This window comes from Acipenser ruthenus, chromosome 8 (genome assembly GCF_902713425.1).
Source record: "Acipenser ruthenus chromosome 8, fAciRut3.2 maternal haplotype, whole genome shotgun sequence".
NCBI classification, from domain to species: Eukaryota; Metazoa; Chordata; class Actinopteri; order Acipenseriformes; family Acipenseridae; genus Acipenser; species Acipenser ruthenus.
The window spans coordinates 40,818,473-40,831,761 of record NC_081196.1 but is presented as its reverse complement, the minus strand read 5'-3'; the positions used below and the strand labels follow the sequence as shown (position 1 = coordinate 40,831,761).

General features: G+C 37.3%; 1 protein-coding gene across 3 annotated transcripts in view; it reads right to left on the bottom strand.

Moving 5' to 3' along the window:
- LOC117406591 (FERM and PDZ domain-containing protein 4-like) overlaps window positions 1-6,761 on the bottom strand; it is a 155,847-nt gene extending 149,086 nt beyond the window's left edge. Inside the window, exon 1 of one of the 3 annotated variants that reach the window (XM_059028988.1) lies at window positions 6,558-6,761. In XM_059028988.1, coding sequence (XP_058884971.1) covers window positions 6,558-6,661 — 104 coding nt within the window. In that variant the 5' untranslated portion in view covers window positions 6,662-6,761. The remainder of the gene's footprint in view (window positions 1-6,557) is intronic. The other 2 variants (XM_059028987.1, XM_059028983.1) reach the window with 2 other exon arrangements.
- Between the last annotated feature and the right edge of the window lie 6,528 nt (window positions 6,762-13,289).

The following is a 13,289-nucleotide window of genomic DNA, read 5'->3' as shown; positions in this document are numbered from 1 at the left end:
TCCATAACCTGTTTTTTCTTCAATTAAACTGAATTTTTACTGTTGCACAAAAGGAGATGAAGCATTCTGTTTAGCTATAGCATATGTTACATTAGGTAGTCCAAAATTAGTTCTAATCAGTTTATCGGTACTGTAGGATAAGAAACTAGATAAAGTGATAGGCTTCAAGTATTGCACTGCCAGACCTCCCTTTCCATAGCACTCCCTAGTGGTATGCCAAACTTATTTTCTAAAGTAGCTATAGACAGTCTGTAGTATATGATGGAGGCAGTACCAATAGTTATATAGGTGTCCATATTGCCATTGTATTTACACATAGTTATTACTATAATTTAATTGTAGCAGGCAATTACAATGTTAATTACAATGTTACAATGTTTAGATGAAATGTGAAGTGTTACCAATCTCAGAAATGCATTAGGAGGTGTGGAAGGGTAGCATTGTAATCAAAGCAAGCGCGGGAGACTGAAGTTCAGAGCGCTTTAAGCACACTTTTATTAACAACAAAAACAAACAAAAGATGTAAACAAAAAAATTAAAACGTAGCCAAAGTAAACTAACACCCAAGCAAAGCCTTTTTCTTTAACCACTAGACCACACAGCCTCCTATATTTATGCATGATGTTATCCAATATAGACCGTAGCCTCATTTTCAAGGGCGTCGTGGTAAGCAATTTAGGAGGATACTGTAGTGACCTCAAACATTAAACGTAAAGCAAGTTTGAAATAATGTTTGTAGTGTTCTCGTCTTATTTAGAAAATACAGTTTAAGAGGAAAAAATGAACACAATAAAAAACGGATTGTTTTATTCATCTTGTAAGACTACTGTATACACAGTATTTAAACTGCAAAATAAAATGTCAATTCACGTCTGTCTAATCACTGTTTTTAACAAAAAGAAAGAAAGAAAGAAAGAAAGAAAGAAAGAAAGAAAGAAAGCCTCTTAAACGTTTAATATTCTCATAAATCACAGGAAGGGGTGAACTTTTGCAGACCCCGATCAGCACCAGACAGTGCCGTGCCTGTGGAATAAAGACGGAGACTGCTTTTGACAGCAAGAAACCCTTCTTAAAAGGTTTTTATTTGTGATGACAACATGTTCAAAAGAAACCACATTGAGAGCTCCGCTGAGCTAAGTCTCATTTTAAAACACTGTTTTGATTGTTTAGATAATAACAGTCAGGCAAAATTAAAGTAGTTCAATCCAATAAGATGAATAGAGAAAAGTGTAAGATACTGCACGCAGGCAATAAAAATATGCATTATAAAGATCATATGGGAGATACTGAAATTGAAGAAGGAATCTATGAAAAAGACCTAGGAGTTAATGCTGACTCGGAAATGTCTTAATCTAGACAATGTGGGGAAGCTATAAAAAAAAGGCCAACAAGATGCTCAGATATATTGTGAAAAGTGTTGAATTTAAATCAAGGGAAGTAATGTTAAAACTTTACAATGCATTAGTAAGACCTCATCTAGAATATTGTATTCAGTTCTGGTCACCTCGTTACAAAAAGGATATTGCTGCTCTAAAAAGAGTGCAAAGAAGAGCAACCAGAATTATCCCGGGTTTAAAAGGCAAAAGAATTGAATCTGTTCAGTCTTGAACAAAGAAGACTACGCGGTGATCTGATTCAAGCATTCAAAATTCTAAAAGGTATTGACAATGTCGACTCAGTGGACTTTTTTGACCTGAAAAAAGATACAAGGACCAGGGGTCACAAATGGAGATTAGATAAAGGGGCACTTATATTATGTTCTTATATAAAGAAAACATAATGACAGTGCATTTAAAAAAGAAAAATCACAATTTAGATTTAGAAATACAAATCACTGTATTTGTTTTTGCAAGGCTTGCTGCTGTGGCATTTAGAATTGCACTGAACATCCTTATGCACACAGAACCACTTCTTTCTTTGACAAAAATAAAGCCTTGCATAGCCCCAGAATCAGCTGCTGCTGCTGTACGAAGAGAAAGTTTGTTTTCTTTGTGTTCTTTGCTTGTTTGATATTTTTCATTTTGCAATTTGATCAAAATAACTTGCTCAAAGACCGAAATAACATTTAATTTCATTCTTTGATAACTTGTAAATGCTCAAAATCGCAAAATGGTTATTTTTTTCAGAGATTGATCGAATCCTGACTGTGTACTTGCTCATGTCAATGTCCTCTTATATCTTGTTTCCATGGACAGCGAACTCAACTTGAGTGCGCCCAAATTAGTCTGAATTCTCCCAGATCTCGAGTTGATGGACAACTTGAGTTGGTGAAAAAGGTTTTCTGAGTTACCCGAGTTATCACGTGAGTTGGGCAGGAAATACTTCAGAGTTAAAGGTCAAGACCTGCATTCGCTGCAGACGGTATTACAGTCAAATTGTCAATGATTTAAAAGGGAAATCCATCTAGATATTCTTTCGCATTTGTTTCATGCAGTACATATACCTCTGGCAGACTGGTATGCAGACCAGGGAAAGAAGTGCTGGACAAGGGAAATAATGTGTCAGATGTCAAAGTGGATATGAGAATGGCAGTGATGAAGCCAATTTGCTTAAAAACATTAAAAGTAGATCAGACATTTCCATCAAAGGATTAAAAAAATCTGAAATTGATTTTTCATGTTCTCTTTTTTTTTTTTTTTTTACAGGGGTTTAATTAAGTAACAGCCAAATGCGTTGCATTTTTCTTGGTGACCGTGCTAAGTGAAAAACGTCAAAAACCCCTTAAGTAGCAAATCCACCGACATTAATACCAGCTAAAATGTCCCATTATATGGTATGTTCCCACCCCCTACAACATTTTTGATTCACATTTAGTGATGTAATTTCCTCCCAGCCCGATTCAGACTTTAGAATTCAGGCCAGCCCGAGCTGTGAAATTGGACCTGTTTAATACTCACACCCGAATTGGGAGCCAACTCGAGTAATTTAAAAACATGGAAACGGAGGTGTTGGGGGGGTAACTGGAGCACGTACTCGGGTTATGTGGTTCATGGAAACATGGTACTAGATATCCTCGCATGGTCTCATAACAAAAAAAAAAAAGTAGGGGATCTGTAAGAAACCTATGGCCGGAATACCACCATTTTCTCCTTTCTTCCTCCCCAAAAACACACACAAAACAAAAAAAAAATGTTCTTCAAAAGAAATATTCACCCGCAGTACCGTTTCTGGCCTGCGTCTGTGGAAGCACTGTTATCCCACCCTGACACCACATGTGGCAAGCTGGCCTGAGTGGTGATGTCAGACCCGGAAGAAACACACACAGCACTGCGAGTGAAATGTGAATGCGCTTGCTTGCGTGTTTTAATAAAATAAAAAGATTTAACAAAACACAAACACAACGGCACAATGGCCAAAACGAACAGACACTAACAAACAGTGGACAAAACAAACAAACATCGGGCTTGTCCTCCAGCATGGGTAGCAATTGTTTTAATTATTTAATTTTTACTCTCCTGACTCTCACCCATTCCTTCGCTCTTTTACGCACCAACCCCGAGTGAGTGGTTCGTGCATCTATATATACAGCTGTGCTGGGATTCAATTACTAATTAATCATTCACTTGAATCCCAGCACGTGAGCTAATTTGTGCACTCCTCGTGCTCACAAACTATTACATACTTTATCTGCACGTGAAGTGATTGTGCAATCCCTGTGCCTAAATACATATTACAATACTTGTGCTACATAGTCCAATTTATATCCCGTGCACCAATATATATACCCCAACAATAACACACTACATACAACATATAACACAAACTACACACAGGGGCAGGGCACCCTGCCACACCTAGATAAGCTGATCATTCAAAGTCACATTACATTGAACACGGATGTGGGAGTACCAGTAAACAAACAGTTAAATACCAGCAAATTAATTCAGTTCAGTATAAACAGATAATGGATTGATACATACTAAGTATATATTGAATCTGGTGCTTCCAGCTTGTAAAGAGACACCACAGCCAGTCTAAAAACCACTAAGGAATTTAATTACGTGTTTGGGAGTGTATTAGTGTCATCACTCCTACAGTATATATACAAACATACATTTGGTCTATTATAATATTTGTACTGTATTAATATGCCTATTTAGTTGCTGCTACATTTATTTACAGTGTGTTAGTGCAGTGCAATATTGATTTTGCCTGCTGTTTTCCAATTCTGTACTAATCTTTTTTTTTTTTTTTTTTTTTTTTTTTTTTTAAACTTACTGTGTGTTTGGGTTGCCATTGTTGGGAGCAGGAAAAGTATTCCCAGTTATTTGTTTTAATTGATTTAAAGAGGGGTGTAAGATCATTGCTCACTACATCAGCCTGTGGATCTGAAAGAACAAGCTGTTTGTACAGAAATGCCAAAATAAATAAATAAGTAAGTATCTATGACATATACAATGCTCATTAATAAACCAGTGAGAAGATACTCTGAAGACTGCATTGAAATCTACCTAAATGTGTTTTCATGAAGAAACGGTGACATCTACACCCTTGAGTAAACTGATTTGATAAACAGACGTCACAGTGCCCTAGAAAGTACATAAAGCATTCTTTCAGTCCTGTCAACAAAGTTGTTCAACATTTACCTTGCATGACCATAGTACTTCCTAACCTTTGTCTCATTTGCAGCCACTTTTAAACATGCTTTTTCTATGAGTAACAGAGCCCATTTGTAGTCTACTGTGTATGCACAATGAAAGAGATTATGTTTCCCATTATTGTATCCCAGACATATGATATCAGGGCAAATATCTGAAACCTTCCATCTCTGGTGCAGAGGGAGGATTGCATTCAGTGTAACCAGCAATTATCTGTAATGCAGGAGAAAATCAATATAAAGATGGTAAGCTTGAAAGGACAAAATGTAATCACTGTCACTTAAAAATGCAGTATGTCTGCTGTTAACAGTTTTTATTTTACCAATCTGCTTACAGACATATAAATGCTTTAAAATATGTATGTGCATTTTAGTAACATTAAGCATGGAGACTTTTGCAAAAATAGCATAAAATTGAAATTTGCTTTTGCCCTTTACTTAAGGTATTGTCATTTTTATATATTTGTAAGCAAGAGGAGATCTCATTTATGTGGTGAGGCCATTTTGTTTGTATCATTTCATAGGTCTCACATTTTCCCATATGAAACAGTGTGTAATAAGACGAAAGGCTGGGCATGAACCAGCAACTTTTAACAACATCTCACCGACAGAATCTGTAACAGCAGTGAATCACAAAACACTGCTTGCCTGATACACTCGCACACATTATGATGAATTTGATAGTACTGTATTTTATTTGAAGCTCGTATTTGCATTTAGTGGGAGAAGCGAGGTGTGCAGGGGGAAAAAAAGTTATTTGTTTGTTAACTTGCAAGTGAAAAATATTGTCATCACAATAATGCATATCTCTTGTTGGTTTTGGACTGGTAATGCATAAATAAAGATGTATATGATATAACCTCTCTTCACCACATGAGTTTTAATACTGCCATAGCAGGTCACCACGGCAACCAGGAAAGCATTGATACCATGAGATGATTCTGCAAAGTTTCTTAAGCAATAAGTTCTTAATGATTATTCACCAGTAATTCCTTCAGGGATGATGGGGTGAACATTTTCAGCAATCACTGTTCGTCAGAATTGGTTTTGGTTAAATGTATCAATTTTGAGACTATTCCTTATAAAACAGCTGTAATTTGTGCAGTCTTGGATACAGAAGCACCTGCCAACCAAGCACCTCCTGTCAAATCTCCTGTCTGAAACTGACTGGCAACAGGAAGATGCAGGTTTTTTTTTACAGTTATAGCACACGTCAGGGATACCATATGCAAAACAAATGAACTACTGTATTCAAGTTAAGGGCAGATCATTTACATACAGATGTGTGCTAGGTGTTTGGGCAATTTGGCCCCTTGGGCTATTGTAGTAGACACAATAGGGGGGTGGGGGGTCCGTTTCTGTAGCTGGGGCATATAGTAATACAATTACAAATACATGTGATATTTGATGGTCTGGCACTGAGGGTGCAACATTGCCTTTACAAAGTGAAAATTGCCCACAGAAGTCTTCAGCTTATCCAACCCACTTCAGATAAATAAGTTATAAAATAATAATAATAATAATAATAATAATAACAATTACAAAAAAAACATTTCTTAGAATTTTTGCAAACCTGTGTATGTGTCTCTCTCTCTCTCTCTCTCTCTCTCTCTCTCTCTCTCTCTCTCTCTCTCTCTCTCTCTCTCTCTCTCTCTCTCTCTCTCTCTCTCTCTCTCTCTCTCTCTATATATATATACACACTAACACATATATCTATTCATAATTATTTGTTTTCACGGACACAAACTATTTATTAGTTATCTTAACTAATGCAATTACTTTCTGTTAAGTTCTGCTGAAGAGAGTAAGAAATCGACCCGTTTTCTGTTACAACACTTAAAAATGCAAGGCGTCACCAAAAGTAACCCAATAAGATTAGTTTCTAATATACATGTTAATTGCATTGAAAGGTCTTTCTTAGCATAGGCACAGTAACGGTGCAGTAGGTATAGGAACTCACTCCAGCTGGTCTTCAATCAGCTCGTCCGTGATCTTGACTTCCCAGGCTGAAGGTTGATTTTCCTCCAATTCCACGGCTCTATCTTGCAGTTGATTCCATTCCATGATAAGAAAAAGAGGCAAAGACTAAGCTTCTCAGCACAGCCTTGTAGACAGCAGCTTCTACTTTTTCTTTTCAGGGTAAGATTAAGTTTGTAGAGAAGCACTGAGTTTCTCCTGAAGTAAACATCCTAAATGGAAGGCAAAGGGGGGAAAAAAATCAATACCTTGTGGCCACTTGTACTTCAGAATTCTGCACATTAGAAATGAGATACTGTAATGTGCTGTGTGCCTTCTTAGCATTATTTATTTATTTTTAAATGCATGGCAGTATAAAACGCTCATAAAAATGAAATTATTTGAGTGCTGGATAATATTTCCCATAATGCCAATAGAAAGCCTACAATCAGCTGGGACAGGACAGCTATATGAAAAAAGAGACTGAGAATGTTGTTATTGTACTTAAATACAAGTAAAACAACTTCCAATTGATATAAAAATGATATTCACATATACAGTATTACTAAAATAGTGGCCAGCTCATAGAAACTCAAAAAGTGCCTTTTGATTAATATTACAACAGACAGCTTAAAATAATACTTTTCCCTCTGAGTCTGCATAATATCACCAGCATATTTTACCTATTTTACATATTTTATCTTGACTGAGATATGTGGAATTTCTGTTATAAGTCCAGAATAAAAAAAATAAATAAATAAAAAACACTAGTGAGCCCCAGGCTTTTCTTCCACTCTAAAACAAAGAGTTTGTTCAATATTTGCATTTGCAAATATCTAAGTCAGGATTGCCATAAACAACCCATGTGATCCTTCAGGGGCTCTAGGGTTATTAGGCTGTCCTCATTCGTGGATTAAGTACAGTATTTTCATGGTGTACCCTCTTGACCATGTAAGAGGGGTTAAACTGCTGCAATGTCTGTCAGACTGCACAAGGGATTTTAATATATTGGTGGAATTCTTGAGATGGCTTTTTTAATTAGTTACAAAAATTCCCAATGTGTTAAGGTTTAATTGTTTAAATGTATTTAATCCTAAAGTTTAAATGGTTAGGAAATCAAAGTGAATATAACATCCCTACACCCTAGAGTGTTTGTCTGTAATATTCATTTGACTGCAGCTTTCTTTGTGAAGAGCTATTATTATAGACCTTACATCACTATTCAAATTATAGTTCTTCTGATGTTTTAGGCATTCTATTAAAAGTTTAATGCTAATCAGCTGGCAAATGATCGTAATCTGAATTTCTACCACATTTCCAGCAAATACCAGATACAAAGGAAACAAAATTCGCTAGATGTAGGATTTACATAATAATGAACAATACATTACTTGTTCTGTGACTAAAGATTTCGACAAATAGTTTGAAAGTACACCACTTGATTTGGAAATTGCAGGTTTAATTTAAACGGCACTTTCACTTGCAAGTGATTTGAATCATGGTTCACTTGCAGACAAACCATTTTTTCAGGTTTGCTTTGGTTCATTTCACACCAGAAAAATTCAAGCAAACTTGAGTTTCTTTAAAAGTGCATTCAGATGTGTTTGTTTGGTTCACTTGCAGCTTCATCCACACTAGAGTTCTATTGGTTTCACATTGCACTTTCCAAACGCACTCAGCTCTCTTGCTGATTACTAGAACGGAAATTCTCTCTGGAAAAACTTTTTCCATCATGCCCAACATGGAGAATACTTCACGTGATGTGCTGTTGTCCGTGTTCTTTTGGTGCTTACAACATGGAGGAAATCTGTGATCGACCTCTGGTGTTTAGAAGACATTTCAAGCGAAGGCAAATACTGTATTACAGTGGCGTGCCTTTAATCATGCTTTATTGACCACAGTGTCTTTCTACCAGAAACAATCATCCTTTATCAGGTGATTATGAAAAAGATTTACATAATGTACATTCAACAAAATGAAATTAAGCTGTTATTGATAATACTATTTTTTCATGATATATACAAGTACACAATTGTATCAGAAAGGGGTTAGTGTTAGGAGGGTTAGAGTTAGCGGTAGGGTTTGGGATATATCTGGCAAAACAAACAGTCTAATTATGTAAGTAATTACATTTATTGATATAGCGCCTTTCATACAACAGTATCTCAAAGAGCTTTACAAGTAAATAAAAACCAAAAATTACAATAAAATGAATTTAAACAATAAAAAAAATGAAAAAGTTATAGTAAAATAAATAAAAACACAATGTTAGTAGAGAAATAAAAAGGTAAGAACACTTAACATTTTGTATAAAAAAGTGAGTTTTTAATCTTGATTTAAAAATATGAAGCGACTCTGCCTCTCTAATGTCAGATGATAGTTTATTCCACAATCTGGGAGCATTGTAACTGAAAGCTCTTTCTCCTTCCCTTTTTGTCTTAATCTTTGGGAGGGACAGAAGAGCAGAATCAGCCGACCTTAAAGCACATCTAGGTACATATAGGGACAAAAGCTCTTTTAGATAATCAGGTGCCAGGCCGTGTAGTGTTTTTAAGTCATAAATAGGATCTTATAATCTACTCTTACTGCAAACCAGTGTAGAGATGTATCTTACTGCAAGCCAGTGTAGAGATGCACGCACAGGAGTTATGTGGTCACGTTTCTTTCTTTCTTTTTTTTTTTTTTTTTTTTTACTAAGCATCCGCGCCGCTGCATTTTGAACAAGCTGTAACCATGAAAAGGTATGATCTGGTAACCCAGTAATAAAGCATGAATTAGCTTCTCAGAATCAGCAATGAAAGACAAGACCTAATCTTAGCAATATTACATAGATGGTAAAAAGACACTTTGGTGACATTACGGATATGAGTCTCAAAACATAAACCAGAATCAAATATGAATCCCAAATTTCTGGCCTCTGATTTTAGGTTTGAATTTAAATTACTCAAATTCCAGTTGTTGCTGAGAATCCAAAGTCAAACAATTTGTCTTATCTGAGTTTAACTGCAAAGAATTTTGAGGCATTGGATAAAGGTCTAAAATTGCTCAAAACTGCAGGCTCTAAATTTGATTTTTTGAGTAATGACTTAAGCACGGCAGCTGGTAGTTGGTACTGTTCCAGTTCACATAGATCACTAAAAATGCCTTTGAGGATTTTTGTTGGAATTGGACATAAGGAACAAGTGGAAGAGTTAATCTCCATCAGTAACTTATTCAGATCTTGTAATCAGGGAAAATGATTCCATAAAATAAGTCATTGATCTAATCGGCACATTGATCAGAACCACCCTGAAAAATATGATCCCTAATATTAGTAATTTTCAAGATAATTAAGCAATGCCTCACAGTTAGCTGTTGTAGATTCAATATGTGGGGTGCAATCGAGGGGTCTCACAGTTAGCTGTTGACGCTTCGATATGAGGGGGTGCAATCGAGGAGGGGTCTCAAAGTTAGCTTGTGCAGCTTCGATATGAGAGGGTGCAATCGAGGACGGGTCTCACAGTTAACTTGTGCAGCATCGATATGAGGGGGTGCAATCGAGGAGGGGTTTCACAGCTGGTGTAGCTTCGATATGAGACAATTCCTCAACAATTGGTACCCAAGAAACAGAAGTGTGGCGAAACCAGCGCTCTGCGTTGCGATGAACTGCTGGCAATGAAATACACTGATAAAAAAAGACGTGTACCTCCTCACCACCATCCGTGATGAGGCAACTATACCAGTTCCTGTGCGAGGTCAGGACACACACACAACCAAGTCCAGGTGTGTCGTGGACTATAATAAAAATATGTGAGGCGTGGATAAGTCAGATCAGATGCTGGAGCCGTACAATGCTGCTAGGAAGACCATGGCATGGTACAAAAAACTTGCCATGTACATGGTCCAGATTTCTTTGTACAATAGCCATGTAGTGTACAGTACGGCTCCAATCTGCTCACTTTTATGGACTTTCAGACCTCTGTGATCTCCAGCCTCCTGTTTGATGAACAACAAATGCCAGAGTCCGAAAGATTGGAAACGGTAGCAAGATTGACTGGATTGCATTTTATACGGACGCTGCCTCCATCCGAGAAAAAAGCCAAACCACAAAAAAGTGCTGTGTGTGTTTCCGCAAGGGCATGCAGAGGGATGCACGGTACTACTGTCCCCACTGTCCCTCTCAGCCAGGCCTCTGTTTGGAGGAGTGTTTTGAAAAATACCACAAGGTACAGGAGTATTAGAAATAAACTAAATAAACCACCATAAACACTAACAAATGTAACCAAAGGTTGTAAAAGTTACTTGTTTTTATGTCATGCAATGAATCTATATTTGATGTCAATGTCTTACAAAATATATAAAGGTGCACACATTTGGTATTTCTGAATTCAGGACACTCGGGTCAATTCGGAAACACTGTCTTTTTAATAGTGGAACAAAAGCTGTCAAAAGTTGTCAAAGGTCCAAAATATAAGGAAAAACAAGTGAGTTTTACTAAATAAAATTGCATTACCTCAAATTGCAGAAGGATTATGGGTAACACCCCATTGACATACAAGATAATGTTACCCATTTCTAAAATCCTTATTTTGTGCAGTTTCGGAAAAGGTATACGTCCCTCCTTCTTTGGTGGCACAGTGGCCATTTGAAATTAGGGTGGGTACAATGGACTGCAGGCTGAAAGGTGAAAGTTCAAAGTGCCCTGGTGTCTGTCAAGCGCATGTAAACCCCCCCCCCCCCCCCCCAAACCAATGCAAATATTTCCACATAGGTACAGACACATCCAGCAGCTTAAATGTTCCTACATGTTCCACCAAACATTCTCATTATTGTGACTAAATGTTATGCAGGTATAATACATTTTATGGAAAGGCAACATTTTTTTTTTTTTTTTACAATAATAGATGTATTTTGTGGTCACATGACCAAACTTCAGTCTGGCAAAAAAAACAATATATGGTTTGCCAAGGGTATCTGAACAGGAAAATAATTTTGATGTAAAACAGGAGTCACAAATTCATAAAATGCCTCTAACACAGGGAATTACCAGGGCCTTAGCACAGAAAGGGTTAATATTGTGATTTGTGTGACAAATAGTGGCAAGCCTTCCCCTCCCTCCCCATAGAGTGTGCCTTCTGCAAAAAATATATAATTTGGAGGAGAAGCCTCTATCAGGGAAATCCTATCATCAGCACTGAGCCATGTTTCCATTAAACATATAATGTCAAGGTTGTGATCTGTAATAAAATCATTAATTAAAAAAAAAGATTTATTTGATAAAGCTCTAATAATTTAATAATGCTAAACATAATATTGGCAGCTGGCAATGTTGGAGCAGGGCTAATATTTTGGAGATTATTAAGGGAAGCCCCTAAGCTTTGCATACAGGCATAGAACAGGAGCCATTTGATTGTATAACTTCTATTTTCTTAAGCAAATCAGTCTAAATTGTATTTGTTTCCCCCCCTCGACTCTAGTTTAAATGATTGGCATAAAATATTAAACGTCATTTAGCTAATCTACTTGCCCCCAGTTTATTTAGGTGCACATGTATTTACTAAGTAACTACTAAGTAAATACTGTACACCATAATTACAGACACAATGTAAAGTGTTACCCAACAGTTTCTCCTAAGCCTAATGCTGCTGAACTAAGACTGCAGTAACAACATCCCTCAGGATCACAGTGGATGCATGACCAGCACCTGACTTACACAAAGCAAAAAGTGGAACTATATGCTATTAATGGATAGCAGATATCACCTGTTTTGTTACCAGCTTAATAAATAATGATGTGTGTCTTTTATATGCATTGGGTATTCTGTGTCTGTGTATATTTGTAGTATTTAGGTTAAAATCGATATATTGTATAAAAAACAAAAAGGCTTCCAGAAATCACAAATATATGGCATAACATTAGTAATTTATCTTTCACCCATCAAATACTTGAAGTAAAACTGTAGACAAACTAACTTTTGCTTTCACACGGTGTATGTATTCTGAAAGGTTCACATCCTCTATTATACTGTAATGAGTCAGTAGTTCAGCCATGTTTCAGTTCATAAGAAGTATCTTTTGTGAATAATTATCCGAGCAATTACCAGCTGGATGGGAAGGTCATTTACCAGGGATTAACTAGGTTTTAATTAATCATCCCCGCTTTGTTAAATGAACATAATGATGACTAATTAGCTACAATATTCATCCTCCTGTGATCTCTCTATCTCCATTCCTCTGGAATCTACCACACTCCTTCCTCCTCAGCTAAGAATCTCAGAGTCACCCTGGACCCCTGCCTCTCTTATTCCCAGCACATCTCCACTCTGGCACGCACTTGCCGATTCTTCCTGAGCAACATACGAAGAATCTGACCCTTCCTCACCAACTACGCCACCCAGCTTGTGGTCCAGGCCCTGGTACTCTCCCACCTAGACTACTGCAACTCCCTCCTGGCAGGTCTCCCTGTGTCCGCTCCAGCTCATCCAGAACTCTGCTGCTCGTCTGATGTTCTCTCTGCCTCGCTTCTCCCATGCAACTCCACTACTCCGCTCACTCCACTGGCTCCCGATCACCGCTCGCATCCAGTTCAAGACTCTTGTACTCGCCTACAGATACCTCCAGACCCTCATCTCTCCCTACACCCTTACTCGACCGCTCCGTTCCTCCTGCACTAGAAGACTGGCTCTACCTCCTCTACGCTCCCCTGCCTCCAGAGCCCGCTCCTTCTCCACCCTCGCCCCGCAGTGGTGGAATGAACT